Source organism: Meleagris gallopavo, chromosome 5 (genome assembly GCF_000146605.3).
Source record: "Meleagris gallopavo isolate NT-WF06-2002-E0010 breed Aviagen turkey brand Nicholas breeding stock chromosome 5, Turkey_5.1, whole genome shotgun sequence".
Taxonomy (NCBI): Eukaryota; Metazoa; Chordata; class Aves; order Galliformes; family Phasianidae; genus Meleagris; species Meleagris gallopavo.
The window spans coordinates 36,072,117-36,096,883 of NC_015015.2; the positions used below are offsets into that span (position 1 = coordinate 36,072,117).

Here is a 24,767-nt window from a genome sequence, read left to right on the forward strand (position 1 = left end):
TTTTAATTTCTAAATTGACTGAATAACAAATGCATGCATTTGTATTTTTATAAGACGATGAAGCATGGTTAAATGAAATATAATAATATTGGCCCATCTAGCAATGGCAAGGGTATTTCCAGGTCCTTCTGTGATTAGATAGACAGATACCAGGTAACGTAGGATAAAAATGGGATGGCTGATACAAAGGAAAATGCAAGTATTTATTGTACTCCATTTCACCCTAGTTTACTTCCCTAATTCCTCACGTCATCTAGCTGCTTTTCAGAAATACAAAGTGAAAGCACAGCAACAAAAATTCCTAAAAAATTTCATTTAAAAGTTTCTGCACGATAAATTTCAACTGACGGTTCTTTTATGGAAACAGAGAAGGGTAAACAAGAAGCTTATTACAGAAATCTTGAATTCTAAGTATTATTTGGCCAAGTAAGTTGTTTTGTTTCTACTTTTTTTTTTTACTAAATAATATACATCCTCAAATGGTAGAAAACAAAGTAGTTTTTTGCTTCATTTTTCTTGTGAAATCAACCTTCACTCTCATATTAGAGATATATGCCTGTTTGAGACAATTTGGATCATACAGCAAAAAGTTTGGCATAATTACTTATGATTATTTCCAGAAATTCTGGAATATTTAAGATGTTTTGCGCATTTTTTATAAAGGTATGTCCTCTCTTATGTATTTCTTGTTTCTGTAATGGTGGGAGTAACCAGGACAACTATCTTGGTTGTACCAGAATCTGTGGTAAAGAAAATCCCAAGTCACTTATTTTTCAGCAATCACTGACCACGAATGTTAAATCTTAAATTGCAGAATTTTTCTATTCTGTATCAATATATTATTATTAACATAAAAACTTGTCCACCATGTATTTTCTTGAAAGCAACCGATCACTAAAGCTTGTGTTAGAAAAGCACTTAGCAGGGTTTTAATTGTAGTATTTCAGGGATTACTTTGTTTTCATGTAATCCAAAACAAAAATAATTATCATATAACATCAGTTAATGTCGAATATTTGGCAAAATTCAAAATATCATCATTTCTATAAGCTTTACTTACCTTTAAAGCCAATTGGTATATTATTACAGTATTTAATGTATCTTAAGAGTTGTTGGTGTGGATATTGCTCTGATCTTTTTCTTGTAATGTCATGCCTGTATTCTTGCTTTTAAATATATATGAGTACTCTTAAGTGATTTCTACTGATGTAGATATTTTAAATCCTAACAAGTTCTTGTTTCTTGCTTCTCCTATTCTTTCTTATCTTGTTTTAATTTTTATTATTTACATAGATGACCTCTAGGAAATCAGTGAACAGTTTTTTCCTGGGAACTGAGCTTACCTCTGTTCTCCCAGAGATTTGTTGTTTGGAAAATGTGAATCACTGTTTAAACTAGAATGATTTCCAACATGCCTTCTCACTCCTGCTGTGTTTTAAAGGTAGCTTTAAAAGTGTAGAAGACAGGTTTGCCAAAGAATCAGGTTCAACTAAGAAAATATGTACACTGCTTTGACTCAATAAACTCATACTCTGTATGGTTCATCTTCTTCATATTTACTTTTGCCCACATTAGAAAACAATTAGCTTACTAAACAAATTTGAGTATTTGGGAAGAAAATATCTACTTTGAGTCTCTCTCATTTGACTAAGAATTACATGATATTTGATAAGCTTGTTTAAAAATGGACATATCCAAATATTATTGTAAACACCCATTGATTTGTTTTACCTGCAATATAAGTATTTTACTTAGTTGGCTTACATAGTAGCTAATAATATTTGTTAATGTAATTTAACTGCTGTGAACCTTTACTGAACAAATATTGAAATTTATACAAGTCAAAGAAAGAGAATCTCTAATGACTTTTGTAAAAGCTTCCATTTAATAGTTAAGGAGAAAAGTTTATATGACATACCAGATGCAATTAACAGTAGATTTTACATTTAATAAAAAGAAAGAAGCATATGTATTTGCTTTATTCATTCCATCATAATTTGCATTAGAGCTGTGGGTGTTTAATGAGCAAATTCCAGCTAAAATGCTATATTGATTTTCTAAGTGAACTTTGTAATAGCTATCTACCTTACAAAAGCTCTCTGTTTACAATTGTTTTCTTTACTAAAAACTAAAAATGTTTTAGAATTGATGAGTTTAGCATAATGATTCTTTTAAAATAAAGAGCTCTTTTAGAGTACGCATGGATTTTAGTTACAAGGAGAAAGATGTTATTAAATTATTCCAAAGCAAATAAAGTTTATTCAACTAAATAGTAGTCATACTTGAATATTTTACAAGCATTGGAAAATAATCTTTTTTCTTAATTTATCACTATAGGAATTGAACATTTTAACTCTTGATTATCATATGTATTTGAATTTGAAAATGACACAATTCATTTCACCTTAATATTTGCCCCATTCATACTTCATTTTCTATGTCATTTTCATGCTTGAAACATAAGTACTATAGGAATTTACGTTTCTTGTTGGTCAGGCCTCAAGATAAACAGGATAGGGTTGGTTGGTGTGCCGTTGGAAGCTATCCAAGAAAAACCTCGTGGTGCCGACCAGAGCAGTGGGTGACTAAGTAGCTGGACCAGACGTCAAGTCAGTATGCCAGTATGGGGCTAGTGGTTTACTTGGATATACCATACCTTGAATGAGACTTTGGAACCTGACTTGTTACTTTCAATTACTTTTTGCCTGGCATTTGAAAGAAGATTTTGGTTAGTAATCTGGATATTTTTGGCTGTTCTTATTATGGGGGATTTTTATGTCTCTTTCATACGCATTAAATTATGTGACTTTACGTGTCACACGCTTTCTGAAATATTTCATCAAGTGTTTTGTTTTATTGCTATACTGAAACCCAGAGATGTATGCATTTCAGTGGCTTATTTGAAGAATCTTGTGAAGCTCATGATTTGGATGAGTTGTGTTCACGAGAAAAGTGCAGCATTCTGCAGTCAGTTTCCTCAAAGTCACGAAGACTAATGTAATACTGAATCCTTGTTTGAAAATGTTCAGAAGTGTTCTTTATCCCATGCTCTTTGCCCAATTTTCCAATTAGTCTTAGAATTTTTTAACCTAGGGTTACTGTTTTGATACGGTTTCTCTTTTTTTTTTTTAAGTAGTATTTAAGTTGCAGTAGAAGGCATAGCAGTCTGTATGGAAGTCCATCTCCGCTAATTAGCTTTCAGGAATCAAACCCAACTTCTACTTGTGACTCATCCATTAGTTCAGTCTGAATGTTGAACAGCAGCATACTTCTGCTGACCTGAAATTATATAGCTATTACAATATTCCATACAATATTTTTCAAAAGCAATTTTAGAAATATTAAGTACAGTAAGAAATGTGCAGGCATTGAATAACAAAAATGTCTAACCTAAGTTCAACAAAAGCTGTGACTACTGAAAGAATAGGAGGTTCTGTAGCCCACTGAAATGAGTTTGATGAAGGCTTAACTATTTCTAATTTTTTTGTTGTTGTTGTTATTTCCTGTGGTCAATGTCAGTATTATTACATGGTATCAAAATGACTACGTAAGTACCTTTTAAAGAAAACAACAAAACAACTTGTGAAAGTTAAGTCACTATTTTGTAGCCAACAGCTTAAAGACAGTATTTTGTAATGATGAACCTTTGGGTGGGAGAAGAGTTCACTGTTCAAGGCAACCCGCCTCTTGGTTGTTATCAGGGATGGTGAGATTTGAGATAAGCAGGATGCTTACGTCACTTGAAAAATCTCTGAATGTTTTCATACCACTATACATAAGATACTGCTATATATACTGCTGCTTCATATTGCTATATATACATTTCTTTGGTTTCAAGATGAATAAGCAATAATACAGCTTTTAAAAGCCTGTGTAGTCATTTATTACAACTAGTTATTATTCCTCAGAGAGGGAATTACGTATGCCAAAACACAGTCCTGCTAAGTGTACTCACGTGCTCAAGATTCATTTTAGCATTCAGCAAATGAGAGTTTTCCGTGCTGACATAAGAGATAAATAAGGTATGATAGAAGGAGTACACTCAAATAAATAAATAAATAACCTCCTTCCTCCCCCCTCCCCCCGCCCTCCCAAAAAAAAGAACAACAAAAGAAATATAATTAATTAATGCCAGAATAAGTGCCAAATCTGCAGTTATTTTAGACAGCTTTGTATTCATTCCAGCAATTATTTTCATGCTGAAAATTGCATGTTTTCAGTTGCAGCTTTGTGGAAGGGATTCTCTCTGCAGTATCACTGGCATAATGGTAGATAAAATGACATAATTTACTGGAAAAACTATAGTAAGTGAATACCTTAAGGTACAGATAGGTAATAATTATCATAGACAATAAAACTAATTGTACGTTCCAGATCCAGCCACGACATAGTGGTTGCACTGTGATGTGCCTCAGAGATGAATCACTAGTTTCCCTACTAGCACTGATCTCAGCAAGCTAAATGGAAGTCTGACAATCTGAAATGCATAGTCTACTCCATACAGTTTGTTCTTCTACTTGCTGAGCCACCTACCTTTTCAGGCATTGGACTCCTGCAAGTGCTACAGATTTGTTCCTGACTACCAAACTGTGTACATGCAGTTTTGCAGCTGCTTTATTCATGCCTAAGTTTTGTCATTCCATATCAAGGACAGTCTTGTTGTGAATGGCAAATAAATCTTCTAAAAAATAATACTGTTCATGTGGAAGAAGAAAATACTCAAATGGGAGAGAATTAGATCATTGTTTCATAAATTTTGTGTACACATCCAAATTCAGACTGCTGATGCTGATTTCTTTTGGGGTGTACAGGGCTGTGGGGGCTGAAAGTGCATCTTATTAAACCTCTGTGGATTTTTGTGAGAGATAGGACTGCGCTCCCAGAATTAGCATTTAGCCTTTCTTTATCTTCTTTTGTCCAGTCTGCTGTTACTCCACAACCTTTTCCCTTTTTGCTTGAGATGCAAAAACACTTCTTTACTTCTCTGTTGCCTTGAACATCTTCCTAGTTTGTCTCCCAGCATTCTTTTTCAGTTCGTTTTCTCACCCATTTCATTTCACTTGTTATTTGAGCTTCTTATATTCTTGTTTTATTCTTTTTCCTCAGTACTGATAACATGTAAGAATTTTGTGCCACTGATACAGCTGCTACCAAAAACTCCTGTTTTCTTATACTTCTTTTTAGTAAAGAGCAACAAAGTGTTTTATTTTCCACTGTGAAGGTCTTGTGCAATAATGTACAAAGGCAAAGTAACATTACAGAAAAGTAATTATAAAGGCAATGAAGTTAATCTTGATTGAGGTAAGAGTGAAGGCATAGAAGCTCCAAATGAAGAGGAAGGCTTCCTCTGCAGTCTTCACATAATGATTTCAGCAGTGGCTCATAGTGGAGCTGAGAGTTCTGACAGGAGTAAGGAGGTCCATCAGCAGTGACTTAATACAGAAGAGTCTTGAGAAGAGTAGTAAACATTGCCAAAATTGTAAAGACTCTAGTATGGTATCAGGAGCCTATAGCTAAACAGAAGCTCAACACACTAGAAGAGGAGCATTGAGAATTCAGGGACCTGCAGACCTCACTTATAATTTTTGCTGGAGGTGCCTGTGACAATCAGGGAGGATATAGTCCTCTTTCTGGGACTGACAGCAGCCTTTTTTCTTTGGCATCCGAGAAGTCCCTAGATATTCAGGCTGCGGGCTGTGAGGAGATTTGCAGTATTGCAGAGGGAAATGATGAAAGTATGAATAAAGATTTTAGTGAAGGCAGGGTGGGGGTAAGGATTCTGGCATTGTGCCAGGGATGGTGTTAGACATATTGACAGGGGAGAGGCAGGAAGAAAGCATAAGCTCGGGATGAGGAATGACTAGAAGGTGTTAGTTTGCTCCCAAGGATAGACAGTAAATCTTAGTTTATTGGTACCTAATGCTCCAAGGTCCATGTATGCAGTAACAGATAATATAACAGTATATTACACAATAAAGCAAAGGCTTGGCAGGGTAGGAGACGTGCCAGCTGTGCCACTTCTGTGATACTAGAGATAGACATGCTGTGAAAATATTAACATTTTTAGTATTTATGTCAGTGTGTCATTGTGATATGAAGCAGTGTGATGATAGATGTACTTTCAGTGGGTCATTACTCTTAACGCTATGTACTGTAAAAGAAACCTACTGGTATATTCTATGATCTGGAGATTTAAAAATTACTTTGCCATGAAGCAAGTGTTGAGAATGCAAAGCAAATCAATTCCTTGCCCTGTTTCAAGGGTGAATTTGAAAACCCATAGCTTAATTTAATTCTTTAAAGATTTCATTTCAGCAGTCAATAGCTATTTATTGTTATGTCTGAAGAGTAATAGAGAGCAGAGTAATCTGAGGTTGGTGGAAAAATGTTGATTTATGGAGATGCTGACAATGGCCCATGTGAGTGTACATAATGGTGTATTTCTGTGCCAAACTGTTACCAACTGTTACTGTATGTCAAACATACTGGTTACTTTTGCAGCTCTGGTGGAAGAAGTTTATTCTGCTCAACGGGAACGTGACAAGGCTGTCATGGCAAGGCTTAGGTTAGCCAACGAAGAGAGAGATGAAGCATTTCTACGAGTCCGGCGTTTAGAAGAATCACTCAAAGAGTAAGTCTTTACTTCCTGTCCTGTGCAGACAGGCTGTTGGGTGGATCTGTAAAGGTCATAAATTTTTTGACAGCAGTTATGCAGAAAATCTTACCTTAATTTTTTAGCCATCTTATGAGACCACATTTTTCTCCAGATACTAAGTGCAAGTTGAACAATTTGATTACAAAAATCATAATATACAAAAATATAATCAAGAGCTTTGGTATTGATTTATTCCGAGATAAATAAGAGTAATGTAACATTTTACGAGGATCTTTTGACATGAAATACAAGAATGTCAGTCAGAAGTTGCAATGTATAGAAAATCAATCAAACCTTTAAGGAGATATTTCCTACAGCAAAACTTTTACTAATTATGATTTGGTAAAAATATATAGTCTTCCATATCTTTAGTGTAGAAGCAGTTTTAACACATGAAGGGTATACTTAACACTTTATAGAAATTTGTGTATGCCATGCTAACATAACAGAAATAATCAATCTATTGATAATGAAAACTATTAAGTCAGGAGAGGAAGATCATAAACAGCTTCTTTTCTGACTTTGGGATATAAGTAGCCTTGAAGATACAGCTTGCTTCTTCGTGTAACCCTACTCCAATCATCTTGGTTACCATTCAGTGGTAACCCTTTACTAGCTGAGAAATTTCCTTGCCAAGAGAAATGGAAAAACATAAATAAGAAAATGAATAACTGAGAGAAAGTTAGTACCTGTCATGGAAAATATGCATAAATATTTGTGGAAATTCATGTACGTGAACTTATCTACATGTATCCTCATGAATATTTGTCTGTTCCTGAGATCCTTCCACCACAGTACTTGCTCTATGTTCAGTGTAGGCTAAAATGACCTTCAATTTCATAATTCCCTGTGGAATCTGTTTGCTTGTTTTTCATTTCAAATTTTCATTCTCCTCCTTTGCATTACAATTCTGTAATTACACTTCTATTGCTTATCTGCTTTTTCTTCCCATTTTCCTTGTCTGTCTTTTAATTCCACATCTTTATCACTTCTTCCGTAAGTTAAAGAAGACTGTAGAGCAAAATTAAAATAGTAGTAGTTAGATGAAAATGTGAAAGCAAAGATATGCAAGAGAGGAAGGGCAAGCAAGATAGGAGAACTGAGGGAGAAAAATTAGTATACTGAGTAACATCCAGTAGCAACCATGCTCTCTGCATCAGCTTTCTTAATATTTGCCTTTTTCCTGATCTTTTTTTACCTGTTAAATCAAACTGCAGTTTTGATAGGAATGTTGTAAACTTGCACTATATCAAACAATATACATAAATGTTCCTTGCCCTATTCCACCAATTTACATATAGTACTACTTCAGTCCATTCTGACTGCAACTATTCCCACAACCTGACTATCGGCAAGCTGACAACAACCCTTCCTTGACCCTTGTCAGTCAGCTCTGAAACAGCACCTTCTCAATAATGTGATGTTTCTTCCTAAAAGAGTAATACTGTAATAAAGAGAAACATTACCTGTTGTGGTTGCTGGTTTGGATTCTGGGGGCGGAGGTTGCATTCTTTTTCGGTGAAGCCTTTGGGGATTACAAACTCCAGAAGTCCACATGCACTAAGCTTACAGGATGCTTATTCGTGCAGCTGTACACCTTGGAAGCAGGAAGCAGTCGAGTGGAGCCAAAATTCTTGCTGGACAACCAGCCTGGCTCAAGCACGGCAGCTTTTCAGCACACTAAGTATCTTTACTAACTGTGTAATGCTTACCTGAGGTGACAAAATATATTTTACTTCTTGGACTTACAGCATGTTGTAATGAGAGGAGAAAGCCAGGGTTGTGCTGAAAAGAGTTGAATTGAAGTGGTTAAGGCTCAGATGCTCTCTGCAGTATTCACAAAAATAGAGTGATTTAGACTTCGCCCCTAATTTACCAGTAAATGTTACCTCACTATATAGCTTCAGTAAGACTCATTCTTACATGCTTCCTTTGTAGTTAACCACACAAGGAAATTACTTTGCTTAGCTTCTTCATTCTAAATAGTTTAATACTGTGGCTGAATGGAAATTTTGGGGAGCATTCACCTTGCCACTAATCCTTTAGTAGGAGCAGTGATGATAACATGAGCCATAAGAAACTTAGTTTATTTTGCTTAATTTGGGTGGTTTATTTCCAAAAATATTGTATTTTTTCCAACTATCACCCTTCATATGTTCTTCATGCAGTTGTTTAAAATACCAAGCTTTCTGACTGAGAGATGAAGCCTATAGAGTATTTTTTGTAATGTTTTTAGGCTACTTGTGCCACAAGCATCAAATTTTAGAGCACAAGTCATTCCTTCCATCTGCTTTGGACTTGTTCCAACAAAAGATTTGTACAAGAGGGCAATACTGAACAGGTTGCCAACTCTTATCAAATGCTTTAATGTTCGCTTTAAATTATATGCTATAGCAATTCTATTGTCATTATTTAACTGTAGCAACTGAAATTCTTTCCGTTCTGTTAGCCCTGGGGTACGTGTTAGTGTAATGTGTGCAGAGATAGAGGAAGAGGGAATCCTTGATTATTGATGTTTAAAATCAAGAGAGACATCAAGGCAAATACTCAGCTCAAAATACTGTCATCTTAGAAGAATGCATCCTCTGTGACGGCAGTATGCTGAAAAGCTACCCCTGTGGTGGAAGTTCATGTTCGTTTTCCCACCCCCCATTTCCAGTCTAAGGTGTCCTGCTTACCCAGCCTTACGGTTGTCTGGGTGATTTGTTAACCCATACTTTTAGCAGGATAGAAGTCCTCTAGAGAAGCAGATCAGTCCTGCCAATTTACTTTGGCAAATACTGTTCCTATCATGTTGAATACAAACTAGCTTAAGATCCATTTTTAAGTCTCTTATGAAGTGAAACTTGCAGCATTAATTATGAAACCAAAAGTAGGAACTCTATGAGAAGCCAACTCAAGGAACCAGTTCTGATTTTATGATTTATGTTACTTTATGAATACATCTATAACCCAGCAAAGATTAGCTTTTACTTTTGTTGTTGTTGTTTCGTTCTGATGCTGACTGTAGGTGTTGGAGTAATTACTGCTTTTAAACTCCATATAAACATACTAGCTACTGTACATAATAGTAATTCTGAACTGTTTCTTTTTTATTTTAGCAGTTAAGTTTTGTATTGTTGATTTACAGTGTATTATACGTAAAACTAATTCTTTAAGGTTAAAGATGCTAATGTTCTGTCAAATACTCTGTGATGTTTGCTAGCTAAAGTCTTGGCCTTAGACAGCATCTGTCACAGCACTGAAAAAGTGTGTGTTGCTTTATAGCAGATATTTAGTGGCTACTATTTGCCATTTTAAATTGTATACAAGAGACAGAATTATTTTTTTTTCAAGTGACCATTAAATAAGTATCAATGAAGTGATGTAATTGTAATATACTCATTTTTTCCAGAATAGAGGTCTCCTCCATTTTAAAATAATGCTGTAAATACTATGTTGTCCATATATTTAAGTAAAGTAAAATATATAGATTGTTAGACCCCATTTGTTAGATCTTTGCACTATCACTCACTGCTTTTGCACAGTGTTCTACTGTGTATAAGTAAATTTGTCGTATCATTTTTATATTTGACAGATGAAAATATGTACCATGAAATGAAATGGGGGAAAGCAGAAGCAGCTTATGTGCTTAAATAAGGATTTTGCAGGGGGTTGTCCTAACTTGCTGTTTTGTGCAAGATACAAAAGCAAAACATTTTCAAGGAAACTTCAACTAGTTCATTTCCTCCTTTTGGAAGAGAGGTGGGAAAATAATTGCATAGAAATGAAAAACAAACCACAAAACAAACAATCTTTACAAAAGTCTTGTCCTGTTACATTTATGGCGTACTAAAAACAACAAAAATACACTGTTGGGTAAAAGTTGTAAGTCCAGAAATAAATAAAATAAGAGCATCAGTCATTTCTATCACTGGGGAACTTTCTTCATCTAAGCACATATGAACAATTGATCCTTGTAGTCATATATAGCAGTAAACATTAATAACTTAACAGTCTGAAGTCAGTGCTGAAGATATGGAGCATTATTGAAAGATGGAGTCGAGCAGGTGGCACTTTAATATGTTCAGTGTCATGGTTGACTCTAAAGACTAGTAGAATGAAATTACTTGAGGTTCTAAAGATTTAAAAAGCGAACTCATTTTGCTGCACTAAGGAAATGCTACTGATCAGGCTTTCTGTGTCCCTTTTTTCTAGGCTAGAAAATATTAACCCTGAAGAAAATGACATGGTAAGCCATTCTCTGAGGAGATTTCTTGATGTCAGTCTTATATCTTAGAGGCTTAAGTTCAATTGAGTGGGTTTCAAGAACTAAGATGTGGGAAAAAGAAGAATTGACACACTAATAATGTACATCTTTGCTGCAATATGAAAATTCAATAACTTCACTCAGTCAATTTACAATTCACATGTGCCTATTAATTAAAACCCTATATTAAATAAAATATATTAAAACTTCATGTCTGACTAACATATAATGCTGTTGGTAGACATTACAGGAATTACTGAACAGAATAAACAATGCAGACACAGGGATAGATATACTCAAGAATGGAGCTATAATTCTGAATCGAATACACAGGACCAAAGAACGAAAAAAGAAAATAATAGCTGAGGAAATGAACACAGTGATAGAACAACGGGATGCTGCTTTGTCTCAAGTAAGTCTCTACAAGTATGTAATCATTCAATACCAATTTTTTTAATTTTTATTATTTCTTTCTTTTTTTAACTTTTGGGAAATAAATTTACTTTCTTAACTTTCTTCTGTTGAAAGTCTCAATAACATTCCTTATAGTAAATGGCTGATTAACAAGCAGCAGCTTCTTCAAGGCAGTAGTGGTTATTGGAATGACACCAATCTATTTCACAGGAGGGATTGTGTATTATTTCTACCTTGTCACTAGCTGACCCTTTAAAAATAAATAAATATAGTATTCATTATACTAGTAATTTAAAAAGGTGTTAAGATCTTAATTTTCCAGTATTCTGTAGCTGTATAAAACAGTTTATGATTGGGACTCAAGGATTTGTAAAGAGTATAAGTGACAGAAACATACCCTGGAGGAAGATAAGACTGCTGCACGTGACAAAGTAAGCAATTCTTCCCTTTATTGCTTTACATTCAGAAGCTGAATATTGGCATGTGGTCCTTGTCTCTCCATGTTTAACACTTCTGCTATGTAGCTTAAAACAATCTGGTGTATTCTCTTCTGCTCAGATCATTCATTCTCTTTGCTTTCCTATCTTCAAAGAAGAATATTATCTTCATTCTCTTTACTCTGGAGAGTGTCTCCTTATTTTTCCTATCACATAGAAGACTTGTTATGTTTGGGTTTTTTTTCCACAGCTTTCTTTCCTGTTGTTTGTTTTTTTTTTTAACCTAGATTAAACTCAATAGATGTAGTCCATAGAAAGAGGAATACTAAACAGGGGGCTACATCTCACAGAATTTTAGACTGGATGAACATCCTTATGCTTTCATGCAAGGCAAGAAATTTCATCTGTCTTGTTCCAATATTGAAAATTTCAGTGTTCACTGAATGTGAGCCTATACCTAAATAATTCTTTAATTCTAACAGAATTAAAGTCAAATTTGTGATTTTAACTAGTATTACGAATTTATTTTGCGTTGACATGTTTTTCTGTAAAAGATATTATTCCACTCACTTTGTAATTCTCACTTTTTTTTTGTTTGTTTTTCTGCAATCACTGTTTCCTCCTGCAGTCTTGAAAGACTCATCTTCTTGGTTCCTAACATATTTTTTGTCTGTATCCTATGTGCACTACAAAGGATGTTAATGTTGATGATGTTAATGTTGGAAGTTCACTTTTTCATAGTGCTTTCTTTTACTTTTATATTAATGAGGAGCAGCATAGCTACTCAACTGTTCTGCCATAAAATTTATGCTCTTTATTTTTTAATTATGATTGGATTTCTTCTTTGCACAGAGCATTTGGAAAGTGGGCAGCTTATAAGAAAAAAAGCTTTTAGCTCAAGAGAAGGATCTTTAGATCCCTTTTTCTTCTGCGAGATTTTGCTTCTTTGGTGAAGTAAACTTTTCAGACATGCTTGGAATTTAAATATTTAATGAAGGATATCAGAAGAGTGTCATTGCAGGGTGTTATAATATACATTTTAATTGAGTTGATCTTTAAGCTACCTGTTCAAAGAATAATATACAGACATTTATACAAGTCTTGCTTCCAGGTAATCAAGGTGAAACTTAATAAAGATCATTATTTTATATAATAATGGGTTAATTGCCACAGCTAGCAAAGCTGTCTTTAGGCCTGACAGACAGAAAAAACAGGTAATGTTACATAGGCAGTGCAGCTGAAAAATAAATAAATGAATAAAGCAAAACACACATTCTCAAAAAATTTCAATATTTGGTATTAAGGTGTAATACTGTGATAGTGTTTGCAATTTACAATACAATTTTTTTAAATTAGTTACTATTGTTAATAAAACTTTATTACTCATGTATTATGCTTCCATATCTGTGATTCTTTTATGACTGTAGCTATCGAAGCTAGAAAATAGATCCTGTCGTTTCAACTTGCATTTCTTACTTGATGATTCCCTGGGAATTCACACAGTACATGAATTATTAGTAGTCTTTTGTTAACATTGCAATAGCAGTAGTTATTACAGTGCTAACAGCAAGAACAGTAGGAAAGGGATTCCTACATTAGACCACAAAGGGACTAGGAATAATTCAGGGGATGTATATGCTTAGCATAACAAATGCAAATTATTAAAAGTTAGATCTGAGGTCGCCTCAGGTGTTCATAACATCTCCGAGTTAAAATCTTTTTCTTTTCAGTGAAAGTGGCATCAAATATAAGGGTGGATTGATGAGAACAGATCAAGGCAAAGCAGAAATAGGGTAAGCCATTAGTATGCTGTGCCTCTCTTCTGGAAAAAGCGCTTTTAAAGTTCAGAGGCCATTGGCAATGGAGGAAGCTAAATACTTCCTGACACTTTACTTGAAGGCTGTGTTGTTCTGTTTCTGCTTGCTCTTGTGCAGTGCTGGAGACTGCAATGTCATTTCAGTGACCACCATAGCCAGTTCCACGTAAGAGAAGACTGCCTATCTGAGAATAAATGTTGGGACAGAAGTTTAATAAAGCCACATCTATTATCCTTTGTAATGGATTTCTTCACAATACTGTGACAGCTGACAATTAAACACCATAAATATAAGTAACATCTGGAGTTTTACATGTAGGATTTCTGATTTTTCTCAGTAAGAGAGAATAACACAAAAGTTTTCCCTCTCAGTCATGTTGCTTTGATTTCAAGTATGCTCCTAGAGAATGGGCAATCTGTAAACTATGCATTTCTTTTGACGAAATATATGCTGTCTGATTTCAACTCATTTTTCAGTAGCTTTGCAAAAACTAGGAGTTTTACAATGCCTTCCTGGTAGTTATACTATGAAGGTACTCTTTGCTGGACTGTGGCTGCATGCATTCTTGGTAATGGTTAGCTAGTTGTCATTCTTCTGTTGAAATTTCACTGGAATAATTTTTTTATTCTTAAAAAGAACTGCCAAAGTCTTAGCACATGAAAAAATTCTTTGAATCTTCACACCCAAGCACCTCTGCATTTTTTTTTTAGATTTTAAATGTGAATGTTACTTCTCATTAGGAAGCAAATAGAGGCACTGCTATCACTGTATTGAGCTGCACATGTGTATGTAATCTTAGATCATTCACTAGATTGCTGAGCAAATATGCAAACTACTTTTTGTGTGTGTGAAAACAAATAAAATGGTATAAACTCAAATATTTGATACTACTTTTAGTATGTATTTTCAAGTGAATAAAAAACAAACAACTAAAGCATGGCTAAACATTGACATCCATCTTCTCTTGTACCAACCTCCTTAAAAAAACACACTCAACTGTTTGGTTGTGTTTGCTAAGATATATTTGTTTGTGAACAGATATTGTGTTGTACTGGGAGCTTGTGTCTGTTTTATGTCTGATCCTCTGAAAAAAAAATGGAGAAATATGCTGACTGTCAAATAAAACATTAGTTTCTTGTCTTAAACGTTCAGTTTTGTCTTAACCAGTTCAAGGAAAAATCTTGCTTTCCCAGTTGGTTTTACTATAATTCTGCCCTTTCTTCCAGAGTCTTTCTTGCTTGATCAATACAATTAGTGACTGACATTGACATGAGTAAAGCTCACGTATGGCCACAGTCACATTGTGAAATCTTCATAAAATAATTTAAAGAAAGTGGTTTCCAGCAGGAGGCAATACAGTGCAATATCTCAGACAAGCAATCACCTATTAACCACAGCATACCTTATGGACAGGAATGTTAATATGATTACAGAGTTTGCAGCTGGAGCCAGTGATTTGAGTAAGTCATTACAATCACTTTCCTTATGGTTTAGAGAAGAAAGGGGACCTTTCAGTTGGTGCAGCTTGAAATAAGTAATTTTAAAAAACAAAATAAGAGATGACTTATTGTTCAGAATGTTGTGCGTGTTATATGCTTTTCATCCTAACCTTCATTCTGTAGATAATTTTTAATTGGCAAGTCAGTTCTAAACAGAATTTCAAATATTAAAGATGTCGAGTTTTCTATTTAACAAAAACAAACAGAAAACCAATAGGTTTTACAGTTGGCAAAGTATCATCTGTAATACCCTGGTCTTGAAGCTATAACATAACTGGCAAGCAGACCTGGTTTTACAGCTTTGAATAGTTTGATCACATCCTGCTGTGCAGGAACATGCTTATGACTGCTCATGTAAAAAAATTGGCACACACCCAGTTGCTCATCTGGAGCAAGTTAAGTACCTTCCTCCATTTTGAGGAACTGTTTGGCAACAAGCAGGAGTTTAGCGTTATTGAAAACAAAGGTGAGAAGCATTGCACTTGACTGCCCATCATTATCAGCTTCAGCTAATGACTAATAAATGATTGCTGTTATAAGTCAGCTTCTTGCTACTTTTTTGTTGTCCTGCTCAAGCAATTTCCTTGCTTTTGTACCAAATAAGGTATACAACTCTATTTTCTGTGTTTCATAGAGCATTAAGGCATTCTCAGCACACTTCAGTGAACTGGTCTACTGAAGTAATAAACTCAAGAGTTTTAAAATATGTAAAAACAGCAAAAGCATATGTAAATGAAAAACAAAATGGATTACATATCTTGGATCCTTAATTGGTGAAGGGTTACAATGTTACATGACTCTTACCTGAAGGAAAAGATAATTCCTTTGCAACACAAAGCACAATTTGGGATATTAAATATATTAGTAACCAGTAGTTTAGTTTTACATTTTGTACAACTTATTTGGTACACTTAAATGTTTCCCAAATAGGGATAATGAATGAGTTCTTGTTTGTACAAACATGTTTTGTGGTGTCCTAGCTGCTCTTCTATCTTTCCCCTTTCGTATCTGATAGTTGGGAAATGCAAGAAAAGAAAAGGTAGAATGAATACACTGTTGTTTGTGAACAAGACAGCTGGTGTGGATTATAGATGATTTTTGGTCATAGACTTATTTCAGGAGGAGAGAGAAGTTAAAGGGGCTGTTCGTTGTAATTTGAGGATCCAAGGGCTATGCTGGTTCCCACTTGTGGCTGATTTGCTTTGGGCATGCAATGGCGAGTTCCTGTTGCCTCATTTGCAGTGAGAGGTAGTGGATGAGTAGGCAAGGGGAAATCACTTGCAGGATGGTTAAAGCAGGGGAAGGCAGCTGCCTTTCAAAATGCTCCTTTTGCTGCACAGTTTCTTCCCTACCTAGCTGCTTTAGTCTTCTAAAAATAAACCAAGCTGGAAAAAGAAGGTAATTATTTACATTCTGAAATGATAGGTACACCCTGAGTCTCTACTTAAGATATATTTCTGCTACTTGGAGTATGAGTGTTTTCCAGGGGAGCACTCAGTTAAATATTTGGCTACATTCAGAAGATGTATGAAGTAATCTTTCTCTTCTGAAGTAGCTATTTCAGTCCACGAGAACCCAATGTAGAGGAAACTGGCTGAAATCCTCTTGATGTCTTTCATTGGGAATTTTTATTTGTGTAGCGTTCTCCTGAAAAGAATGATGCTTATTTAAGCTTTCACCGTGGTTCTCCTTTCTTTTGGTTAATTGCTGTATATGAAACAGTTCTCAGAGCATTAAGAAAAGTGAGGTGAGATGTTCAGGCAGAATAATAGGAGGTCAGATAGAGAAGATTTGATGACGTCATACATGTGTGCGATGTCAGTTTCCTGATAAAGCAGAGATTACAAGCTTTTTGTTGGCAGGTATTTGTTAGTTGTGAATGAAACTCACTGACTTCACTGAAGCCAGAATTTCACTAGTAAAAGGAAGTGTCTTGCAGCTTATACCTTAGTTTGACTTCAGCAAGGCTTTGGTAGCATAAAGTGGTGTAGTTTTCAAGTTAATGCTGCTCACAACTGCGAGTGCAGATCAGCTGGCAGGACACTAGTGGGGGAGAGTGGAGGATCTGGAGGAAATCACCCTAAAGAGCTCTTATACCTAACTTTTGTATTTAGCCCGTGAATGCTAAGTATGAGTAAATTTGTAAATGTTAATGCAGTGTTTCCTTGAAGAGAGGGATTACAGTTAGTCTTTTTGAACTTGCGAAGCAAATTTTTAATTGCTACTACATTTCTTCTTTTTACGTGCATAAGGTTTTGGTTGAATGATGCCCTGAGACACATGATTGTTTGCATTGTTAAATCACCTGTTGTTCCTCTGCAAACAGTGTGTTATGTAGAATTCAGAGAGTACATATCTGAATGGTGTTTTAGAGCATGATCAAGCCTTGTGCCTTTAATTGTAAACTTTAATGAACTTCCAATAGAACATTCATCTTTTTTCCAGTACCTAGAAAATCCTGCCCCTCTGAAAATGATAGTAAATTTTCTTGCAAGCTTGTTTGATTAGTTGCTATTTGACACTTCTATCATGGTGCTAAGCTCTAGGTTCACACAGCTTAATTTCCAAAACAATTTCTAGAATTAATTTAAATATTTTATGTCAAAACTCTAGGATGACATACAAAACATTTTTCTATGCTTATTGTTCATCTGATTCAGTATCAAAAATCTGTGGAGGAAGTTTCCAATATGACACAAGCAAAGTTCAAACAGTATTCCCTCTGAAGACAAGACTGAATCGCTATGTGTGTAAACTCTATAGGTACCAGAACTGTTTAGAGGTATTGAAAGTAAGTTTTCTGTGGGGCAAGTTAGGTGCTCATTGTTAATTTAGATTTTGGGCGGCTTACCTATTGGCTGAAACAGCTCTGATTTTCTTGGGAGTTAAAAATGTCCATCTATATGTTTCACATTTTAAGCAAGTTTTCTTAGGCAACATTCTGAGAAACCTCTCTGCAAAAGCACTTTGTTATTTTGGGCACTCAAACTGAGTTTGCGTAAAAATTCTCTCTGATAGATGACACACAAGATTTCTGTGCTTGATATTTATATTTAATGTGGAGTCTTGAAGGATGATGTCTGACCTCTGCATTCATTTCCCTTCTTTTTGTTACTCTCTTATTTGTTGAATGTTCACAGTTACAATGGTGATATCAGTTATGTCTCTATGAGCAAGCAGTTTGAATAAACAGGAATGAATCTGGAGTAGGAAATAGTTTCCACCATCTGCCATCCACATGAATGTGTTTCTAGGTGTGCTGTGGGGAGAGGGCTCTTGTCCGATTGGGTTGGTTTTGTTTATGCAGAGGTGAGGGGTTGGTTAGTTTTGTTTTGTACTTTGGGCTGGCTGTAGCCTAGTCCTGTGAACTGAATGCTCATTTTTGTCAGAGTGCACCGAGTGCATTCCTGGAGTGCATCTTTGAGTTTGCTTTAATCAAAAAAGGAATTCATTTCATGCTGTCAGAGAGCGCTCTGTGGTGCAGACTGAGCATAAGAAATAGAGACAAGTTAGAGAAATTCCAGATTTAACCTCCAGTGTAAGGTAGCATGCAAAATGTACTTTTTCATTGAAAATCTCTGAAGGCCATTGAGAATTTTTATCTAAAGTTTAAGGCTTCCTTGTTTATAAGTATAAAAAAGAAGAATGAATCCTTTTGATTGAAGCAAATAATTTTAAAATTAGTTATGTTAATGCTCTGATAGAGTATTAAATAAAATTAAAAGTGCAAGAGGTGACTTCAGGAAGGAGAATAAGATTTTTAAAAAGTATTTAAAAAAAAAAATCTAGGAAGAAAGAAATAGTATCCCACTATGTTATATGCACTCTTCTTGCTTTGGAAATTACTACCTACTTTTTGTGCTGACTTGTCTAATGAAGATTTTGGACCGGTCCACAGCACATAAATCAACTTTGCTCCTTCAGTGAGAAATAGGTTTTTGAAATACTAGCATGGATCAGAAATAGATTGACATGAAGAACGTAAAGTTAGTTAGGTTTTAAAATAGGAAGAAAAGATATCTTCCTATGATATAGTGCAAATTATGCCACTACAACAACATCAGTAGTTGACTGAGATTTTTGTGGACATGGAGCCATGGTAAATGAATAGAACTGCTTTTTGTTGGCTTCATTTGTTTTTTCCCTGAGTCCCTAAAATTCGTTTCATTCTAACTTTCTAGAAGTGCTGTCATCCTCAGTCATCCTTAGTATTCAGGATGTGTTTTAAGCTGTAAAGAGAGATGATGATTAAGGAAATTTATGTCCAGTAGTAACAGAGAATGTAAGGAGATGTGATGGTAATTGTGCTAATCTGGTTACTCATTTTCAGCAGAATGGTAGACTACAGATGAAATGTAAGACTTAATGACCATTATATTTATTTAAATATCTCTCTAGGCATTAAGTCATTTTAAAATGAATGGGAAACAGCGATTGTCACAGTAGAAATTTCCCTGCTTTCTTTGGTCTGAACATTGTGAAATTTTTTTGATTGTAAAGGCAGTTTCTGGAAGCCCTCAGACTTGCTGAAGTCAACTTAAGTATTCTGATCTGCATTGTTTTGTGGCTCAGGCAGAAAAATGGAGCAAGAAAATCCATGAATATTCTCTTTGTGAAAGAAAGATTCACATTAGTGTTGTTTAATTTATCTGTCTCATTCACCAAGTATGCCTAGATCTGTTTGTTGTATGGCTTTACTGTTTCATGCTTCAGCTGGATAGTATCTCAGATTTGCCCTCTTTTCCATGTTCTGTTTATTCACTGTTAATTATTTTTCAAGCAGAGTTGCTTTGAGAAGAAAAATTTAGCTTCCATTACCCTCTATTGCAAATGAAGGACAGACTTTTCTTCTGCATGTGGAGTGCTTGTGATTGTGAGATGCTGTTGTCAGGGAACTTGTTTATGCGTTCTGATGCTATTGTTTTATTTCCATTCTCTTCAATTGTGTTTTAAAAGTATTTATTATTGAGTGTGTTGTGGGTATGCAGAGTTTAAAAACATCATATTCTCATTTACAGTTTGCATTTCTATTGAAAATACTTTTTAAAATTACCCAATCTAAGTATGTAGAAATATTTATTTGAAGGCCATTTATAAAGCTGAGATTTTGTAAAAAGCATCAAATTTTGAATATACCTCTCCAAAATAAACTAACTGCAGAAAAAGAACAGTATTAAACCATAAAAAATGACAACTTTTTACAATTCTAGAATTATCAGAAATACGAAATTTATATTCCTGATAAGTTGCTTGCTACAGTATACTACATTTTTGTATTGTACTGATGGAGGATAATGCAAAATGCAGAAACAGTAATGCTTCTGAGTATTGTTGTTCCTTTTTTAATCATTGATAACATAGAGTTGATGTCTTTTGTTGGGGGAGAGTTTTAACGTTACCTCTAACAAATTATCTGTTCTAAACATAGAAATCTAAGAATATTAAGCAAAGTTCTATTGCAATTACTGTTGATCTTCGGTTATGATCAGCACCACCAAAGTTTAGATAGAACTCAGGAAAAGTGTTAAGATCTATGTTTGGGGGATGATTATGCACTTTCCTCCCAGTTGTCTCACTTGATGGTGGCAAATCATCAGCTAGGTTTTCTTCCAAATCATTTTCTGATAATAATTTCATACCTCACAGATTGCATTAATAGTTTTCACTCTTTCTGTCTGAAAAAATCTGTCTGTGTGTTCAAGACAAGTGTAAACATCACCCGTCCTTTGAGTTTCTCCTTCATCTCCTGTACCTTTGAGACAAAGCTCTTTCTCAATCTGCAAAAGCATTTTTGCATGCAGCCTTACTGTTTGAGGTTCTGTTCACAATCAAGATGTTAGGATTCTGACTGAATCTCAGTTTGCAAAACTAGTCCTGAAGTCTTGCATGATGATGAAAGATGAAAGTCTCCAGCACCAGCCTCCCAGGAGAAACAGCAAAATGCTTGTTAATCCCTTGTATAAAGTAGTCATCAGCCTATGTTCTACAGTAGGGCTAGCCAGCAGCTGTGCATCTCATTACATGTTCTCTTTATGTCGTGTGTCTTGTCTTCTATGGTATCCAGACACTTCTCAGCAGTAGTTGTGCATTTATCCATTTTGTTTGTTTTGGCAGTCAGTCCCATCTCTTTACTTTCAACATTTGTCATAACATTCTTCGATCTTTATGTTTTTCTTAAAATTTCTCTACTTGGGTTGTCTTATTCTCTATACATAAGGGATACAAGGGTTTGGATGAGGGTGACATTGGTAATTATACATGTCAAAGACAGCTGATTTTAGGTTTAAGCATGCCTGCTTTTTAGTAACACATCTAAATGCTGTTAGGTGGCTGTTAATTTAAAGCTGCATAATCAAGGTATAGAATGGTTTTTAGCATGAATTTGGGTACCTAGTTCCACCAGTCCCTGTAAAACACTTTGGTGAAAGTTAAAATACTTTCTGTTACAGAGGCAAATTTTTTAGATTCAGCCACTACTTAATACTTGAAAATCTTTTACATGTGGCAAAATAATATAGACGTTTCTCAGTGTGATTCAAACTGTGCAATATATACCTTAAAAATGTGTGGTTTTGTTTTACTTTTGCAGAGCTTTTATTTACTTTCTTAAACGTTTCTTTGTGAGGTATCTGTATTCCCATAGGAGGTCTATGAAGTATGAATCAAATTTACCTTGTGCAAAGCTAATTAATTTCTTGATTTTTTAAAAAAATATTTTTATTTCACTCTGTAGTGCAATTAAGCAAATTTGAAAAAGATGCCTAAAATGTGAGTCTTATAGATTTGCTGATAACGAGATATAACGAGGTGAGAAATAATCTGATTTCACACTTACCATTCTTTCACAGGATAGTAAAGCACTAACGTTAGTCTTGCTTTTAGACAGTTGTCATCTTCAGCATTACAGTTTCCTGAAACAACGTGTTGGTTTCTTGGAGAAAAGAGCAACTGCTACTGATGCAGGTCATTTGTTCAAAGAGTAATTATTGTCCCTTACATATCTGTAGCGTCCTGTGCTCTCACCGACCTGGTTATATGGCTTTTGCATCATCTCTACTTTAAAATATTTTTTTTTTATTATATGGTTAAGAATAACACATTACACAAGAGGAAAACTGAAGAGTTGCCACTCTAGCAACTGATGGCTTAATTAAGAGTACAGTATTTATCAGGACAAACCGAGCATGTACTACCAAGAAAATCTACAATCCCATGATAACTGTGTCTGAACATAGGGATTAAAAAAATTATGGCTTCTGTGCAGTGGTCCATGATACTGTTTTCTGAAATAAATTGATGATATTTAAAAGTGGACCAGAGGTATTCCTGTCCTTTTATGCTGTAAATACCAACTTAAGGTTTAGACAATAGTCTTGTTTGCATATGGATTTTAAGAAAATCCATTGAAGATTATTTGAAAACCACCTCGTTAGAATGACAGATTGTTTACCAGATCTTGTTTTCTTGTCAACTAATATTGGTTATGTAGAACTGAACAGGGTTATGCTTTCTGAAAACATGCCTTTGTTAGTAGCTTAGTGCCTTGCATATATCTGAGGATCAGATTCATTCCTGATTTCTAGAGTTTGGTGGATGATCGGTTTCTAGAATTTCTTTTATACGCTTTCACTAGCTGACATGACTAAAAACTCAAGTATATCAGACAATGCTACCTGTTTCTACTGTACCGTATATATTTTTGACCTCTATTATTGTGGTTTATTAACTGGGGATGCAGGAAAGGTTCTTTTTTTAAAAAACAAACAAACAAACAATTATCTGACGTGGCATGTTGTGTCAGATGTTTGACAAGCTGTCTCCTGTCCGTGGGCCATCTGGTTCTAATGGATCTGGCTTCACTGCTGAGGAGCCAGCAAGACGTGGCTGCAGAATGATCTTAAGGTCATTCAGTCAAATCATTAAAGCCAAGGCTTTAGGTGTAGTAATGCTAGTTCTGACATAATCTTGTAGGCTGATTTAACTTTCTTAAAGTTCCTATGCTAATTTCTCACCAAACACTCATATAATTAAACAAGTAGAGCTATTGATAAAATTTGCATAATGTTGCATCATTAATCAAATGAAGAACAAAAAAAAAAAAAAAAAAGGTAGACCAGTGATACAGTGCTGTGGAATGGACATCACACAGGCTAAGATGAGAACTGAGAATTGAAGTGTGCACATACTGCAGTGCAGAGGGAAGGTGCTGCATTCAAATGAGGAAGACTTCTTGAAGAGAGGTGGGTTGTTTCCTCCTTCAACAACAAAAAAGAACAAGTAGAACAAAAAGTAAAATAGCTAGCAAATAAAAGGTTCATATCTTTATATCTTTTTATATTTTGCCTTCCTGTTATTGTTTTTTCATCTTTAAAGGAATGTATATAGGACCTTTGAATGTGTAGGAATATCATATTATTTTCTGACTCCGTGTGATGAAGAGGTGGTTGTCCACTCTGGAATTTTTCCCCATGTAAGTGAAGACAAAAAATCAACAGTATATTTGGTTATCTGCAGTTTCTGAGCATTGTGACTTCAGTGGCCCATTTCATAACATTACAGCTCATCATGCTAACAAATCACACAGCAGTTAGCACTGCCTTTCAAAATAGTTGATGAACAAACATGTAGGAGTGCTGTGACTTGGACTGTAGACACTGAGACTGTGTAGAAAAATAATATCAGTGTAATATTTTACTATTCAGCTGCTCTGATTGGCTTCAGTAGGACCTTTGCTGCAGTGTTACATAATACACAGCCAGGACAGAAATGATTTCAGATAGACTATTTCAGTCCTATGATGTGCACTAAGGTCATTTACTCTGAGACGTTTTTGTGTAATTTTATTCTTTAAGTATTCCTCAAGATATTGTGGTTAGCTATACTGAATTATTTTCTATTCAGAAGTTTATATAGTGAAACTACGTGCTGGAATTGCTGCCATGCATTGAAAATAAAGCAGGTCTTATTCTTAAAATTATTGTACTTATTTATTCAGTGATTTAGAATTTAACTAATGAAGTTTTACTTTTTTTTTGTGATGTCTTTGACATTGTTTTTGAATGAGAATCTTCACAATCTTCATAATTTTTCCTCTCATAGTTTTCAATTAGTACTTTCCTTATTTGGCAATATTGTTCATTTTCTTTGTTTCTGCACAAACTGACCTGTGAACAATTGAAAGTTCATTGTATCATGCCTGTTACTAGTGTTTCGACAACTCTGCTGTGAGATATTATCTCAAGACAAAAGAGTGAGGAAGCATAACCTTGTATACTATTGATCAGCTTGCATGCTTAGTTTATACATTATTTATTATAATTATAAACCTGAAATAAAAAAAAAATTAGTAATGTGCCAACTCTGTGTTAAAGAAGTCACATTTATTTATATATGACAGGTAATTAGGAAAAACAGTACTAAGTTGGTTGAAAGCATTTTTACTTCAGACCCAGTACAGCTACAAGAGTAAATGTTTGAGTTACTGGATTTAGTTCAGATTAGAAATGACTATGAAGATATTTCACCTCATTAGATATGAGGAAATATGTAATATCTTCCTACCAAGTACAAGATATCAGGTAAAAAGAAAACAGTTTAAAAGGTATATGCCATGTATGTAGAAGTGTGCTCTGCATGAAGAATTGTAAATAAATATACACATTTTAAAGTATACTTACATGACTTCATTTTCCGTGC

The 24,767-nt window shown here is 34.8% G+C and overlaps 1 protein-coding gene across 13 annotated transcripts in view; it reads left to right on the forward strand.

Annotated features, from left to right (window-relative positions):
- Positions 1-24,767, forward strand: part of MIPOL1 (mirror-image polydactyly 1) — a 172,644-nt gene that overhangs the window by 51,851 nt on the left and 96,026 nt on the right. For all 13 annotated transcript variants that reach the window (XM_019615729.2, XM_010711689.3, XM_019615734.2 and 10 more), the window contains 3 exons: positions 6,502-6,631; positions 10,853-10,886; positions 11,146-11,316. In XM_019615729.2, coding sequence (XP_019471274.1) covers positions 6,502-6,631; positions 10,853-10,886; positions 11,146-11,316 — 335 coding nt within the window. The remainder of the gene's footprint in view (positions 1-6,501; positions 6,632-10,852; positions 10,887-11,145; positions 11,317-24,767) is intronic.